This window comes from Mobula birostris, chromosome 30 (genome assembly GCF_030028105.1).
Source record: "Mobula birostris isolate sMobBir1 chromosome 30, sMobBir1.hap1, whole genome shotgun sequence".
Classification (NCBI taxonomy): Eukaryota; Metazoa; Chordata; class Chondrichthyes; order Myliobatiformes; family Myliobatidae; genus Mobula; species Mobula birostris.
The window spans coordinates 17,371,022-17,387,179 of record NC_092399.1 but is presented as its reverse complement, the minus strand read 5'-3'; the positions used below and the strand labels follow the sequence as shown (position 1 = coordinate 17,387,179).

The 16,158-nt window shown below is 40.1% G+C and overlaps 1 protein-coding gene across 1 annotated transcript; it reads right to left on the bottom strand.

Annotated features, from left to right (window-relative positions):
• Positions 1–11,009: 11,009 nt before the first annotated feature.
• On the bottom strand, positions 11,010–14,465 carry pou3f1 (POU class 3 homeobox 1). The gene has a single exon (XM_072246967.1). It carries the CDS (start codon positions 14,403–14,405, stop codon positions 13,272–13,274), a length of 1,134 nt encoding a protein of 377 aa, XP_072103068.1. The 5' UTR covers positions 14,406–14,465; the 3' UTR covers positions 11,010–13,271.
• Positions 14,466–16,158: the final 1,693 nt, after the last annotated feature.

Sequence of the window (16,158 nt, the reverse complement as noted above, 5' to 3'; positions counted from 1 at the left end):
CTTCTCTGCCCCTCTCGCCTCTAGCCCTCGTCTGCAGCCCTTGCCTGCACTTCAGTCTAGTTCTATTGCCGGAGCTAGATAGGTACTGTCTGGTGTGCTTTTGTGTTGGTCTTGTCTTGTCCTCGCCTCCGTGGGGTAAGTCTGTCCGTCTTGCCGTTGCCCCGCGGGGGGTCATGTCTTGTCTTGTCTTGTCCTCGCCTCCGTGGGATAAGTCAGGCCGTCTTGCCGTTGCCCCGCAGGGGTCATGAGTCCCGGCCCTATGTCCTGTACCCAAGGAGGGGTCCCAGCTCTGTGTTCTGTGTGTGTGCATGGTTCTATGTACCTACTGTCCCAAGACCAAGGCTCTGTTTTCCATGTTCCTCCTCTCCCTAGCCTATGTCATGTCCATGCCTGGTTCTGGGGTCCGAGCCCCAGGCAAGACCCAGGTACTGGGTCCTTGTCCAGTCTCGGGCTCGGAGTCCATACCCTAGCCTCTTCATGTCTCCTCTAGTTCTGGGAGCCGATTCCGAGTCCAAGCCCAGACCCCTGGTCCCAGCCTAGTCGTAGTCCTGAGTCCTTGTCCAGTTCGCTATTCCTGCTTCTGCTTTGCTCTCCTGGTATCGAACAATAAACTAAATCTAATTAACCTCACAAGATGTGTCTTGCATTTGGGTCCACCCTTGCTCCCAATGCCCCCGCCATTGTGACAGGCTCTCCTTCCTTCACAAAATCTGTGACTGTTATGTACAAATAAAAACTGCTTCGAGGAATATTTGGAATGAAATATAACAGACGTGTAATTGGTGGTGGGGTGGAGATACACCTCTACCAGAGGAGGAGTAAGGCAGATCTTCCCTCCGTTAGGACCTTCTGCAGTTGTACAGAGCCCTGTGAGACCACACCTGGAGTATTGTGTACAGTTTTGGTCTCCAAGTTTGAGGAAGGACATTCTTACCTTTGAGGGAGTACAGCGTAGGTTCACGCGGTTAATTCCCGAGATGGCGGGACTGTCATATGTTGAAAGATTGGAGCGACTGGGCTTGTATACACTGGAATTTAGAAGGATGAGAGGGGATCTGATTGAAATGTATAAGATTATTAAGGGATTGGACACGCTAGAGGCAGGAAACATATTCCTGATGTCGGAGGAGTCCAGAACCAGACGCCACAATTTGAGAATAAGGGGTAAGCCATTTAGAATGGGGTTGAGGAAAAACTTTTTCACCCAGAGAGCTGTGGATCTGTGGAATGCTCTGCCTCAGAAGGCAGTGGAGGCTAACTCAAGAAAGTGTTAGACAGAGCTCTTAATGATAGCGGAGTCAAGGGATACGGGGAGAAGGCAGGAACGGGTTACTGATTGTGGATGATCAGCCATGATCACAGTGAATGGCAGTGCTGGCTCGAAGGGTCGAATGGCCTACTCCTGCACCTATTGTCTATTGTCTATTAGCCTTCTGGTCACCCTTGGACAAGGTGTAGCATCTGCTTTGCCCCTCCAATCCCCCGATGGTCATATGAGCAGCTGGTGTGTATCACAATTCCTGGTTATGTGCTCACTGATACCAGGCAGACAAGCTCTGAAGAGTATTGATAATGGCTGCGGTCACCCTTCTTATAAAGACACAGCCCAGAAGGAGACAATGGCAAGCCACTTCCATATAAAAAAATTGCCAAGAACAATCATGGCTATGAAAAGACCTCGATCACCCATGTCATATGACACGGCACACAGCAAATGAACTCCAGAATGGTTGACATGGTTCTGGGCTTTGCTTCAACCAAGGATAAATCTCCCTTCTTTTGCTAGTGAGTTGAAAATTGTGTTGCACCCACCAAAAGAGATAAAACACTACAAGGCTGATTGTCATTTCAAATTAATTTTGCCATAATTTAGCTCGCAACCCCAAATTGAAAAGTTGGTTTTGATCACTGATAACCACACTTAGGAAAGCAATATAAGAGAGAGTTAATATCGTTTTCCATTACTCTTGTTCCATTGTTTATGTTTAAAATATATTTTTACACCCACCTTCTACAATGTGGCTTGCCTGTAGTTATGAACGGAGTGGCACAATTTGAATGCTCAGATCAGACTGAATCTCGATAAGAATTTGGAAATAGTGGAATAAGCAGTCTGGTCAGTTAAGATCTTGTATTTAAAGTACAATGGAGACCCTGAGTTTACTTCTTATTAGAAGATAGTCCTGAAGGAGAGGAAAACGCTTGCAAAAACTTTGCACTAAGTAAAAAGAAAATGTCAAGCTGTTTTATTTGTTATATTCCCTTTTACAACATTCTTCTTCTAATTTAAAATTGCAATGTAAGAAAACATTGCGACAGTGCTTCAGTGGTTAAACCAGAATGAAAGTATTCAACGGTTGGTGGTAGTTGTGGTCGAAGGACACACCACAATACAAACAGTTGCTAACACCAATCCAGTAGAATTGTAAATAGGAAGAATAGTTTCCAGTGCCAGTCTTTGTTGTTCATTGAATGGAGTTATTCTACTCTGAATTCAATGTGTTTGGAAATAAATACAAAAGCCTTCACTTGAACAAGTTAGGCTTTTAGAATTAGCTAGCAGAACTTGGTAACCAAGTACTCCAGAAATTGTACAGACCAAGGAATGAGCAAAGAAAATAAAAAATACATTAAATGTTGGATGTTATTTGACATAATGTATAGTGATCTTTTGATGGTGGAATGCAGACAGCAGAAGAGTTACCACATGTTGTACAGTTGAAGTGTTCAGTAATTTCATAGGCCCTTGGAGTAAGACTTGTGTGGTTTATAAAAAGACATTTTTTTCAGAGATGATTCTGAATGTTTTTAAAGGGCCAGTGTCACCTGGCAAAATGAATATTTAAAACTGACACCAAGTTGTTATGGTTGTGAAGTTCTCAGTTGCAGACATTTGGGATATTTTATTAATTGATTTTTGTCCTGTTTCTCGGCCAAACTTACTGAGGATGGTCAAGTACATTTCTGTGACCCACCTCAAGTGGCAATTCTTTAAATGTAACTGTTGACGGTTGCATAACAGGAAGCATCAAAACTAGATCTTGTTCTTTGTCACATGTATTCTCCCATGAGCATTGCAGATTAGAGGTCGGAAATGGGAATCCTGGCGGAGTTCCCTTTATCAGCTGAGATCTCTATACTCTTATAATTCTGGTTTCAGCACACCCGGCTCTGGAGTTCTCACTCTTTTTAATGAATCCTCGCCTTTAGCCCCTTGGTTATTACATCTCCTTTGGTGCCTCAATCAATGTCAAATACTGTTCAATAATACTCTAGCAATACAAGATAGGATAACTTACTGTGCTACAGAATCAGAAATAGCTATAGAGGCTTGTAAACATAATCAACACCATCATGGGCACCAGCCTCCCCACTATTGATGACATTTTCAAACGGAAATGCCTCAAAATGGTGGCATTTCTTTTTCATTTCTTATTGCAATGTATCATTTTGTACTTTCCCCAAGGAGTAAGAGTGATCAACACCTCTAGTCACTAATTCCACCTGTCAGTCATCTTATGTACAATCTAGCTTCATTTTATGGTCAGGCAGTACAATCTGTTTATGTATATAAGCTATCTTATGCATTTATATTTATTATGTGTTTTTAAAATTATTAATATTGTGTTTTTTTATCTTTTGTGTTTTCTTTCAGATCTGGAGTAACAATTATTTCATTTTCTTTGCATTTGTGTCCAGGAAATGACATTAAATAATCTTGAATCTCAAATCTTTTTAGGAGTTGCACTGTAATGCTGCCACAAAATAGGAAGCTTCATAACAAGGCCAATAAACCTGATTGTGATTCTAAAAGTATCAGATAAATGTACCCAGTCACTGTTGAGAACGTGTGGGTAGAGGGAGAGGTGTGGAATGGATTCCTGCAATTTGGTTACAGAATGCAAACTCTAATACTGTATATCACTTTATGGCTGGTATAGTGGGTGGGATTAGGGAGCTAGACAAGATGGACCCATGTAATTCCTAACGTTCAGCTTTCTAGTTCTCGGTTATTATTTCAGCTTTACCTCTTTCGTCGGGTATGAAATTCAAAAATAAAGTTTGATTTGTTTTTCTTTATTATTTCACCAATAAAACAATCAGGTCATGTCCCACTGAGATGAGGAAAGAAGCAACTAGATGACGTAAATAAACAATAAACTACATCAATGTAGAACCGATGCTCACAGCAGGACGATATTCTTCATTGAGATACAGCGGCCGTATCGGTGTCGGCGATTATTAAATACGCCGATTGTTTTCATATCTCAAAGGGCGCCACTCGTTGTGTGATAATTCAAGACGACCGCCGGTAGAGGGCAGAAAGTATTTTTATAAATATTCTTTGTTGTTTCCAGAAGTATTTTAAAACAGAGCCGAGTCGCTCTGAGTTCCGACACCGCGTAACTGGGATGCAGACTTTCCCTGCCATTGTCTGTCATGCCACCAAGTCATTCTGAGTGTGATCATCACTAACGTTGGAAGTTAATTACTCACAATAAATTGCAAAACAAATAAAATATGTTTTGATAATGAATGCCATTTTCGCAAATGTTCCGCTGCATTTTCCACGCGAAGCTCGCGCGCGCGAGAAACCCTTTGAGGGAACAACTTATGGGAGCGTGGCACTGTGCTCCATACACTGCGGGTGTAAAGCAAAAGTTGGGAAAAGTTTGAGTTGGGTGAAAACAAAAGCGAGATCCGCGGAATGGCGCGCAGTGTGGGACTGGAAACGGTAATTACTGGGATTGAGTCCTGTACCTGTTTGATACCCAGCGCAGATGCGGCCGCTGCGGTTACCTAACACACATGGGTTTCACTCCTCGCAGAAATGCAGGCGTCAGGGTTTTGTGCGATGCAAGTGGATTAAAAGAAAAGTTTTAGAGGGGTATTTTTTTTTTAAAACGAACTAGCAGTCCTTCTGTTCTCCAACTACGTGGTCTGGGTAAATGTGTGTGCCGCTTTCGCGCTGCCGTTCGAGTACAAGCTCCGTGGAAGAGCAGAGCGGCTTCGACCTGGCTGGTATATGCTGAATAGAACCCACGTCAAAGTAAGCGAGACGAGCCTTCTAGTCCTCGACAAGAAGACGATCCCCCTAACTACCCCGCATTTAACACCATGAATTCTTGTGCACTTGTTCTGCAAGCGAAAACGGATCATCTAGATACCAGTCAGTCCAAACCCCGACTTTGCGAGTCTGAAATGCTCCATACAAGTTAGTAAATCGGGAAAGTCCGAAAAATCGGTCTCGAGACGATGCGGTATCGTTATCCATAATAAGTGATTTTCCGCCTGCACAACAAGGAAGTTTAGTCTTTGAGTATATGGTCTTTATAACGTAACCCCGCCTTCCCACACCTGCGCTAATTACTTTTCAAGCACGATCCTTAAAGCAATCATGGCGTGGTAACCCGAAGTCATTTTGAACGCTTAGAATTAAAAGCTGGCTGTTAGTTATGCTTGTGCTCGTAATATTCTGATTGAATTAAAAGTCCGGTTTAAGATTGTGTATTTCAAACTATCTTCTTGCGTGTACCAATGAGGTGAGAAAATCAAATTGTACAAGGAATTGATCAATCCAGGTATCAACAGCTTCCTTTATTGATTAACTCGATAATACACAAACCAATCTCCCCCAATCCCCCATTCTGCAATCAGTTCTCCACTAGAAGCCCATAAGCAATTTTTAACAGCAATCTGACCTTTGCCCAGTGGACCGGTATCCCAAAACCCTGACCCACGACGTTCCAGATCTAAATACGGGATTAGCTTTCAACACCTCCAACCAGCTGAAGACAGGCGCCGTTCGGTCAAGTGCGGAAACATTGCCAACTTCCTAAAAGTTCCATACCAAAAAAAAGGCTGAATCGTGTAACCCCACGTTCATTTTGCTGTCTGGAGCTTTCCTTTCAGAGAGGGCTTTCGGATAATATGAAATAGTGGTCGTTTTAATAAATTGATAATATTACTATTGGAAAACTGCTCTTCGTCAAAGTGGCGCCTTTTTTGTTGCTAGCCTGCAAGACCCAGAGAAGGCCGGCGTGTGCAATATTGAACAGAAACGGGGCGGATGATAATCCCGCAGACAACCCCGCAATCGGCCACCGGATTTTTATTTGAGTTTTCACAGTAAAACTGCAATACAGTTTGTCATTTTCCCTGAGATTTATTTCCATATCTTAAACATATTTTCATACTACATAAAATGGAACAATTAGAACGTGTGTATATTTATATTTGCTAGTATACTTTTGAATAATTGTTTAATATTATTTGATTATTTGATATTTTTCTCTCATGTCTCTGTGACCTTCAATATTTCACCACATATTATGCTCATGTCTCTATCTTTTTTTTCTAATTCCAGAGCACACTTTGGATAAATTATTCATATAATATATGCTGCTTTTACTATTTTATTATATATTAATGTAGCTTTTGCAGGTATGTGCAATGTTTATCTCAGCAATTCCATGATTTATTCATAATAACTAGACTACAGCATTACTAATTCCCCTGTTGCTTTATTTATATATGAATATCACAATGTACTTACAGAAGTGTTTCTGGTGATTCTTTATTTATTTACTTAGAACGGTTGACCAATCAAATCTATTCTCATCTTTGGAGATTTCTTGGAAAGCAGCCCACAATAATCACAATTTTACCTGCGATAATAATGCACATAACCTTCCCTACCAGCTATGCACAGACTTCATTCTCTGCAAACTTAAAAAAAATCTTTGAGCAAAATGATTAATTTTGTCAGGCTACGCATCTTCTTTCAATACATTACCTTTCTGTATGAATTATTGTTTAAGAAATTCTGAATATTACTGTAATGTCATGCAGAACGTGACAGGGTAAGACTTGTAATTAAGGATGAGTAGTATATTCAGTCTGATCCCAACTGAGCCTCTTCAGATTAATTGAAAGATATCTGAATTTATCCCTGTGCTCAGTTTAGATGCGCCCCTTTGAGTAAAACATTGACATACATACAAAATATCCCTCTGCACATCTGTGATGCCAGCTCTGTTCTTTCCTAATGTGTTTTCCTGCTGTCTGTGCCTAGGAGGGTATATTACTCCCAGCATTGTGTGTGATGAGTGTTCGTTAACATTTTTTTCCCCACCATTTTGACTGGACCCACAATGACAACATTAAGGCAATGGCTTTTAATTTAAGCAGCCTCCTTTGCTACTTTGGAGCAATTGTAAACTACCCTGGTGAACATAAATCTTACGTATGTGGGTGCAAGCACACAAGGAATAAGATGGGATTATGGAGATAGGAGCAATGCAGTCCTATGATGTGTGTGTGTGTGTGTGTGTGTGTGTGTGTGTGTGTGTGTGTGTGTGTGTGTGTGTGTGTGTGTGTGTGTGTATGATATATCCTAGTTTAATGGGGAAGAAAGGAAATACACATCTGAGGCCCTTTGCTCTTTAGCTGCACAATGCAATCGAACTCCCGGTGGACAAGCAAAGCAAGCTCTCTGCTTACTGGTGTAGCATTAATATTCAAACATTTTCATTTCCCTCCTGCCTTGTTACTAAGCCTGTATCACTCAGTTTACTGTTCAATCAGGAATCTGCACATTCACTCTTTTTTATGCAAGCGTCCACCATGCCATTCGTTATTACACTGGCTGGCGGAGTGTCCCACAAGTTAAAAGAAACTAGTCCTTACATTTGGGTCTTGTCAAATAGTTTTAAAATCCCACTCACCTATCTCTATGATTTTTACTGTATTCCAATTTTTCATGCAAAGTGATTCTTCTTATAAGACCCAATCCAGATACCATCTAGAAATCCTTACATTTTATGCTTCTGCCATCACCTGAAATCCTAAGGTACCAACGAGTATCTCATCCTGGTGGAAATCGTTTTTCAAGCAATTTCCGAATGTAACGCCAGTTGTGTAGGATTTAATCTAGTCATGTCTTGAATTTGTGCAAAATTATGACTGAAATAGATTCGAATCATTCCAAGTGTCATGCATTCTTTCAGGGAATTTCTATATAGCACAACAAACTCTACAGTCCATGAGATTTCAGCTTCATATTCTACTGTTGAGGCAATGCCATATTTTAAATATATCCCAGTTAAGGTTTTACATCTGTTTGGTGGTGTATGATGGATATAAATTGTAATCAATCTGCCTACATCAATGCTGTATAATAGATGGTCTGCAATACCAAATGAAATACGTAAGTACAAAATATACTATGTTTGAAGAGCATTCTATTTATTTCCTTGGAATCTGGTTATTCATTTAAATTATATTATAATATTTTATATAAATAGGGCATGCACGTGCAGGTGGGAAAGACATGAAAAATATGCTTTTAATGTTATGATAGATATTGCACTTTAAATTTATTCATTTGAAGTGTAAATAAAAGCGTATGATGTAAAATGTTATTGTTCTGCACTTGTCTCATTATTTTGTTAATGCAGTGGCTTAGGAAGCATAAGATCGCAATTAGTCCCTTTCCATAACTGAATCTGAATGTTGGTTAAATAGGACAAGAGAACTAGCAATGATCTGTTTCCATGTATATTGACCTAAGGTGAAGCATGTTATGCATTTTGAATTCAGATTCTAAGCACTATTTTTAAAATATTTTTTCAGTCTCTGATATAGACCAAAGCTTCGCACAACAAGAACTTTACCGTCTGATATAACTGTTATTTCCTAATGTACTGTGTAAGCTGTTGACTTGCAATTATTCATAGACAAGCCAATTGGGGTGAAAAAAAACTCAGCTTGAACCTAAATTGGTGCCATATTTAAATTTTGGTCTTGATCTATATTTAAATTGACATAAACAATTCTTGAGTGGGGCAAAGGTTCTCATCAAGTGAATTAATAGTTCAAATTGAAGACACTTGTGTGAATTCACTTTCTCAAATTCTATATTATAGTAAGAGATGTCTAATTTGTGCAAGTTTACTTTGGAATGAGATGAACTTAACATAAAACTGAGATAAGTGTGATCTATGAGTTGATTTTGCCACTAAGTCTTGGTAATGTGTCTACTCATTAATAAAAATATTTTATAATATGCCTCGCTGTCTGTTATTCCCTTGCTATACAAAAGAGGTTCTGTTTTTGGCACAACAATGAGATTGCCTGGGGCACAGTTGAACTATTTGTTGGGGATTTCCCAGCAGTTTTTAATTGATTAGAGCCCTTTGTTATTACTAACCATAATCTATTCTCAGATAAGGTTCACAATTACTACAGATTTACAGTGACAAATAAGTTAAATTTCATTTATATTACATGAGATTTAGTGTGGTTTTAAACAATACTTTAGAGGATCAGTTTCTGGCTTTTTTTTATCTGTTTTATCAAGACAATGTGTTAAGAACAATACAGGTACATATGCAGAGGAAGTACAATTGGCTATAGATCAAATCAGAACTATCCGCATTGGTATTAAACTTGATAATCAATTATTAATAAACACACCACTGACAGCACACTGTCCCTAACACTTGATTATCAGTCTCTGCCAATAATTGTGTCCTAAAATCTCTGACTCTGGCAAGGATTTCAGTCCTTCCCAACTTGTGATTTTAATTCAGCATTATAAAGTCAGCAATTAACCTCAACATTTAGAGTGCAGTCAATCCAAATATTCAACGGTCCTTAAATTTGTCTAATTCTATTTTTAATATTAGCATTACACATGCAGCTTCATTGCAGAAAACATGCAAAACAAGTCCTTCATTGTACAATTACCTTCTAATTTTTTTGTATTAAATATAAATGAAGTAAAACTGATGGAGTTGCTTCCCCTTTGCCACTTCTAACTGAATGTTCCGACAGCCCTATTTTCTTTAAAACTCAAGTAGGGAGTTAAGCTGTCTAACAGGGCCCCTTTTTTGTTAGGTGCATATTGCCAAATCACTGAGGATATTCCTGCTATGCTGAATTTCAAAATTTCAATTATATTATGGAACAAGATTAATGTTCAAAATGAAGCAACCAATAATATTGTTTTCAAGTTAAATAAGACTAGGACGGTGATTGTAATAACCTCATAAGTGATGGCGATAGACTAGTAACCAGAAAGGAGTTTTCAGTTGCAAACTCATTTGTATTCATTGAACAGCCTTATCCATGATTCAGGCAAATTTGAATCAGAAATTGGCAACAGCTCACTTCTCAAAGGCATCTGGACTAAACTGTCTCAACTTGGATGGAAAGCAGTGGTTTTGAAACTCAACTTTGGCTAACATTAGGACTTAAGTTTCCCCCAGGCAATGAGATCTTCTGATCTGGGCCAGGCGAAAAACTCCACTGATGGCATTGGAGCAAAATTTACGTGGGATTCCAATTTGATCAGAGGGCGCAAAATAGCAATCATAGTGCCTCTTGAGACAGCTGACCATCTCGAGGGCTTCAGAAACGGTGAATACTGGATTAAAATTAGTTTTTAAACTAATTCACAAATTTGTTAATGCAAATATAAATACATACCATAACAGAGTATATAGATATTAGATAATATAAATATGGCCATATGGACTGTAACAGAAGGCTTAGCATGACTGAGAATTGTTGCTAAATCTCACAGAGCCACACCTCTTAATTTCTAACCTTCGTTTTGTTACACAATTACAGCTGATGCTATAAAACAAGTATTTAAATAAATACTAAATAGGTATGTCCATAATGTACATAGCAAAACAAATTTAAAGATGCAGGTTCTTTAAAGGAAAAATCTCAAGGGACCTTTTTATTACTTCACCTTATCCAATGTTGAAACTCTCCATGATGTCCTAAAAAGTGATAAGCACATGCCTTTTCAATCATCACCAGGCCATTAATTAAAAACTTTTTTTCCCTAGGAAAAATAAGGTTCTCTCCTGAATTTTATCAAGTACATACAAAGTTGTTCGGAGAGCGTTGTTGTAATATGCTTAGAATGCACAAAATAAAGAAACAAAATTGACAAACCAGGCAACTATTAAAATTCAAGAATTTTAGTTTGACCTTACATCACTTTTAATGATTTCTTGTCACTGCTTTTTCGCTTAAGTGACATTCAATCCAGGCAACAGCAGAAAGGATTAACAAGCAAAACCCAGCATGGTGTCAACACCTCCCCAACCTCCTAGCAAAGAGGCAGGGCACAGTTGGGCTCTGCGTATACATTTTATGCAGGTAATAAAATATTACTATAACAAAATATTAATATGACTCTGCAGCCTGTCTTTTATAAGGTACAACAGAAAATGTACTAAAACAAACATAGTTTGAATTGCTGTAACATAACCCCAATGAGAGCTACAGGGAAAAGAAAGTTTCAAATAGGTGTTTAAGAAATAAATACAAGGGGGGAATTCATATGGAAATTATATTAAAATATCCTCTGGGAATTAGTAAGCATACAAAAAAAATCATCCAGAAAATCATTAAATTCCAAAAACAAATACATATGTAACATATTCAACATATTTACATATTACATAGTGGTACAGTAAAAAAGCAGAACAATTATTATTTTCCCAATTACTAAACAAGCCACTTTTTCACTGTTTCATGTTCTAAGTAATATTGAACTCACCAAGTGTAACTTCTTTACCTTTTTTTAGATGATCTGTAAACATTCTAACACGTATAATGTACACATTATTTTGGCAATTGTCTATGTGATTTATTTTTCAGAGGAAATATACAGGGTCAGATTCTTAGATGCTGATGGAAAAAAAGAACAACGCCAATTAGATTGAATAAATTCCGATGAAAATAAAACGGCGTTATTTGATAGGGGAATCCCAACATCGCTATTAATTTGCTAACAGATGCAAAAGACAAGTAATGTTGCTACTTGGAACGATAGCAATTTCTCATAAATGCATCGTTATATATTTTCCTGTCAAATATCTGGAGAGTGAAAATAAAAACGCGTCTCAAAGTGTGAGGCGTTTTATTTGTTAATATGTTCCTTAATTCCTGAGTTTTTTTTCTCTGGGGGACAAGGGGGGAGGGGGTTGGGTGGGTGTCGGAGACGGGAGGATTTTTCTCGTCCGGTAAAATTTGAAAGCGGGAAGGTAAACTATGGCCCTTACACTGTCACATATACTTGTTTGCCACATTAGCATACTTGCATTTACAGAACAATCAAAGTTATATTATTGTGGTAAAAAAACCTAGCAAACGAAATGAATGTACAATGCATTATCAGTTCACTCATTTAAGTGCATTTCCACGCGAAACAAAAATAAAGGTCCAACAATTCTCCATTTAACTTGTCTCGCTTTTCGACACGGTAAAGTTAAAAGGACGACCGGCAATGGACCATTACGACTCCTCAATTATTTTCACTCACGTGTTTCCGCCTGGTCCTACATTTAAAGACACCTTTTAAAGAGTTGTTAACTGACGTCAGTTTCCTTGATTTCTCAAACTTGTTTTAACTTGCCCGATCTTATTTTGTAAAACAGAATCGACAAGAGCGTTTGCACGGCCTCCCAACTTCAACCTTACTGACAGCTCCCTTTCAGTTTCAAACAATTTCACAAGACAACATATTTTCATAATTTCTGGGGCAAATTTCGCAAGAACGTGAATAGTCGAAATTAGAGTTCGTTTTAAGCAGCAACTGATGCTTGTAAGACACTAATTTGTCCGGGATACCAAACCATTTTCTTAATGAATCGATTTGAATATTTATTTAAAATCACAGAAATAGGAGTCAAAAAATTGATCTGTCGGCGTCCATAACTTACAAGACACATCCTCAGAGGGTGAGCTATATATAAATATTTGTTTTAATAAAATTCGTGACAGATCTGTTTAAGATAATAAATATACGTTTTTTCCCCACCGGCGGTCTGCCTTTTAACACACCAGCGACTGTATGCGGACAATCCGGTGCAGTTTTTACTTTTCTCTTAAACTCAACTCTTGCTTACCCTTTTAGAGAAACCGCTGCCTTAAGGAATCCCCTGAAACAATTCTGCAGAGAAAACGATTATTTTTGTTACAACTTTTGCAAATTATCCGTGTCAATTAATTACGGGGGAGGAAGCTTTGTTCTACAGCAGGGGGAAATAACCACTTGATTTACCACAAGAAATGCATGAAATGTGTGTCCTCCCTCTTTGCTGAGCTTGAGTACAGCCCAGTGCTAAACAGTCTCTGCAACACTGGCTAAATCCCTTTTCAGACAGTTTTTTTTTTGCTTTGTAAAATCCAGTTTAATTTTTTTAGTCTTTTTTTCTTGGTGGGAAGTGGGTGTGTGTTTGGAACAGTCATTGAACAGGGGACTGCAGTGTGTGATGAAGCGGCGGAGTGTCCCTTTGTGAATATACATCCTCCATCCCTGGGTGGCCGGGGATTCCGGCTGGGGTCATCCGCTTTTCTTTTTGTCTTCTGTTACAAAACCAAACTCTGACCACTTCTTTTTCTAACTGCAGACTGTCAGCCAAGCTGGTGATCTCATGAGCTGATGGCTTGGGGCACTTTAAGAAGTGGTTCTCCAAAGCCCCCTTCACCCCTATCTCAATGGACGTCCGCTTCTTTCTCTTCCTCCCTTGGGCAGCTATCTTGTCTATGCTGGTGGGGCTCCCTGAGGTTGAGTCAGTCTCCTCCAGCCATTTGTTCAAGAGAGGCTTCAGTTTGCACATGTTTTTGAAGCTGAGTTGCAAGGCTTCAAACCTGCAGATGGTGGTCTGGGAAAAGACGTTGCCGTACAGAGTGCCCAGAGCCAAGCCGACGTCCGCCTGCGTGAAACCCAGCTTGATCCTCCTTTGTTTGAACTGCTTTGCAAAGTGCTCCAGGTCATCAGACGTGGGCGCATCTTCATCCGAGTGGTCCTGGTGATGCTGCGGAGGATGCTGCTGGTGGTTGTCATGGCCACCTGGATCTTCATGGAGAGCGTCCGTCATGCCATGGTGTAGAGACTGGCTTTGAGGGCCCAGCATGCTGTTGAGGCTGGTGAATCCTGGCTGCGAGTAAATGAGGGGCTGATGCCCATTGGTCGAAGGTGGCATTCCCGGGATGTGATGTGCTGCCGCTGGCCCCCAGGCGCCGCCAGGATGGTTGCCATGAGTCTGTTGATGGACCATATGATGTGTTCGGTGATGAAGGCTGTTCCCAAGGTCATCCCTGGCTGTCTGCACGTTTGCCTTTGCTGGGTCTGGCTGTCCGAGGTGAGAAGCGGTGACCCAAGGTGTCCCGTCAGTGACAGACGACAACCACTGGTGGCTGTGCGTAATGGGGTGCCCATTGCTGGCCAGCCCATGCAAGTAGTCATTTTGCACCATTTTCTGAACTTCTCTATAGGTAGTTCCTGGATGCATCCTGTCAGAGTCCGGATGCACCAAAGAGTTAGAATGGAGCGAGTTATTCCTCGGAATGTAATGAGCCGAAGCTGTGGTGGCCATGACTCGCACTTCCAAACTGATCAGGTTGCAGCTACTTTGCACAGCTTTAGCGGAGCCAAGTCTGTAGCAGCAGGAGGGGGGCAAGGATCGCATAACGCGCTCAATTGGCTCAAGCCGTCTGACTGACAGCCAATTCACTTCTTGCCTCGTTGCTGATTGGCGACTCGCCTTTCTTGTCAGCAGTCAGCTCCACCTCATTGGTTGGAGGAGGCCTCCACCAACGCTTTGTTTTGATTGGCGAACTCCCGCTGATTGGCGTGAGTTTGGTCCAAAGTGAAGCAGCCGATTGGCCAGTCAATGATGATTTGGGGTTTCAGATCGCGTCTGTCGGCACTTGATTGGTCACTGTTTTCTGGTTTTTGCAATTTGTTACCACGTGGGGAAACTAATCTCACAGCGATCCTCATTTAACAAAAAAAAGTAACAATAAAAGACTGCGGAAATGGCTGGGCATTGCTCAGAGATAATACAAACGATCTAAAGATATCCCGCATGTGTTTTGACCTCCGCCAGCAAAGTGTTCTCTGTAGAAGAACCACGACTGTGAAACCGTTCACACCCACCTTGAATATTATTTCTCGCTTTGTTTTGTGTACATAGTCGATTATTGTTGCTGGTTTCGGGAAGTAAAAGCGAACGATTCTTACAGGGAACCCGAGTCGCAAAATAAACGAGTTCTGTACAAAACACAAAACGATTATCACGCCGACAACAAGGGATTATAAAAAGAAAGATGAGTTATTGGTTCTAATACATCAAAATTTATAACGATCAGAATCGGGATGATTAGATCTGGTTTATTGCCGGAACAATCTATCTACATAACTGAAAGAGAAGTTTCCAATTTGTTTATTTTTGAGGTTAATTCTTATTTCTCCCCACGCTCAAGGGAATTCACTTCCAGCTTTACAGTCCTGCTTGATTATTTTTCTCTTCACGTCTTTTTTTCGCCCCACAGCAAATTACCAATTCTATGAATTGCAGAATAGCATTCGACGCAGGTCTCCCCGCTGCAGGGGAAGCCTCTTATAAACACAAGCACGTCCTTTAATGTTAATTTAGGGCATTTTAATGTTAGATCGTACTTTGCAAGGCACCATAACTCTAGACCCACATACGCGTTTTACATCGCCCTTAATTCCCATTAGTCCCGCAAATCTCACCGTGGATGCATCTATCCCTCTTATTTAGTGTTTTCTTTGGTTTGCAACTTCTCTTTCACGCAGTGGACTCTCATTACGATGCAGAGCGCTTGGGGAAGATGGTAAGTTTGCACACTTCACGGGCTGGAATTTGATTGACACTTATTAGGAAATAATAGTTTCTCTCGCCTTAAAACTCAGCTGAAGTTTTTTTTTCTAAACCAGAGGCTGACGTGTTGTCAAGTTTGGAGTTAGAGATTTGTAGATGTCCACTTTATCAAAACATGCAACCACTGTACGGTTTTCGTAAAGAATTCAGTTTTCTTCCAGTGAAATATATTTGAATAATATTGTGTTGACTGTATGTTTGCGTTTGTTTTCTTCACGCTCCCGCTTTTTGGTTTCTGTTGCGTCTTCCTGACCTCAATCTGGATCTTTTTATTCGCATCGATTAAGGTGGCGTTCGCCCTTTTTCCAGGTCACAGTGAAACCGTGGTTTACTTTCTCGGTAACACACGGGGCGAACGGGGGTACACGTGTCGCCGATTTTAGTGCGGAGGGTTTAAGAAGACCCAGTCTGATCCTTTGAATAGTTGGGTGGGAGTTTCATT

What these genes read in the sequence shown, in the direction of transcription:
- pou3f1 (XM_072246967.1), bottom strand. Translation starts at nt 14,405, where the DNA reads ATGGCCACCACAGCTTCGGCTCATTACATTCCGAGGAATAACTCGCTC.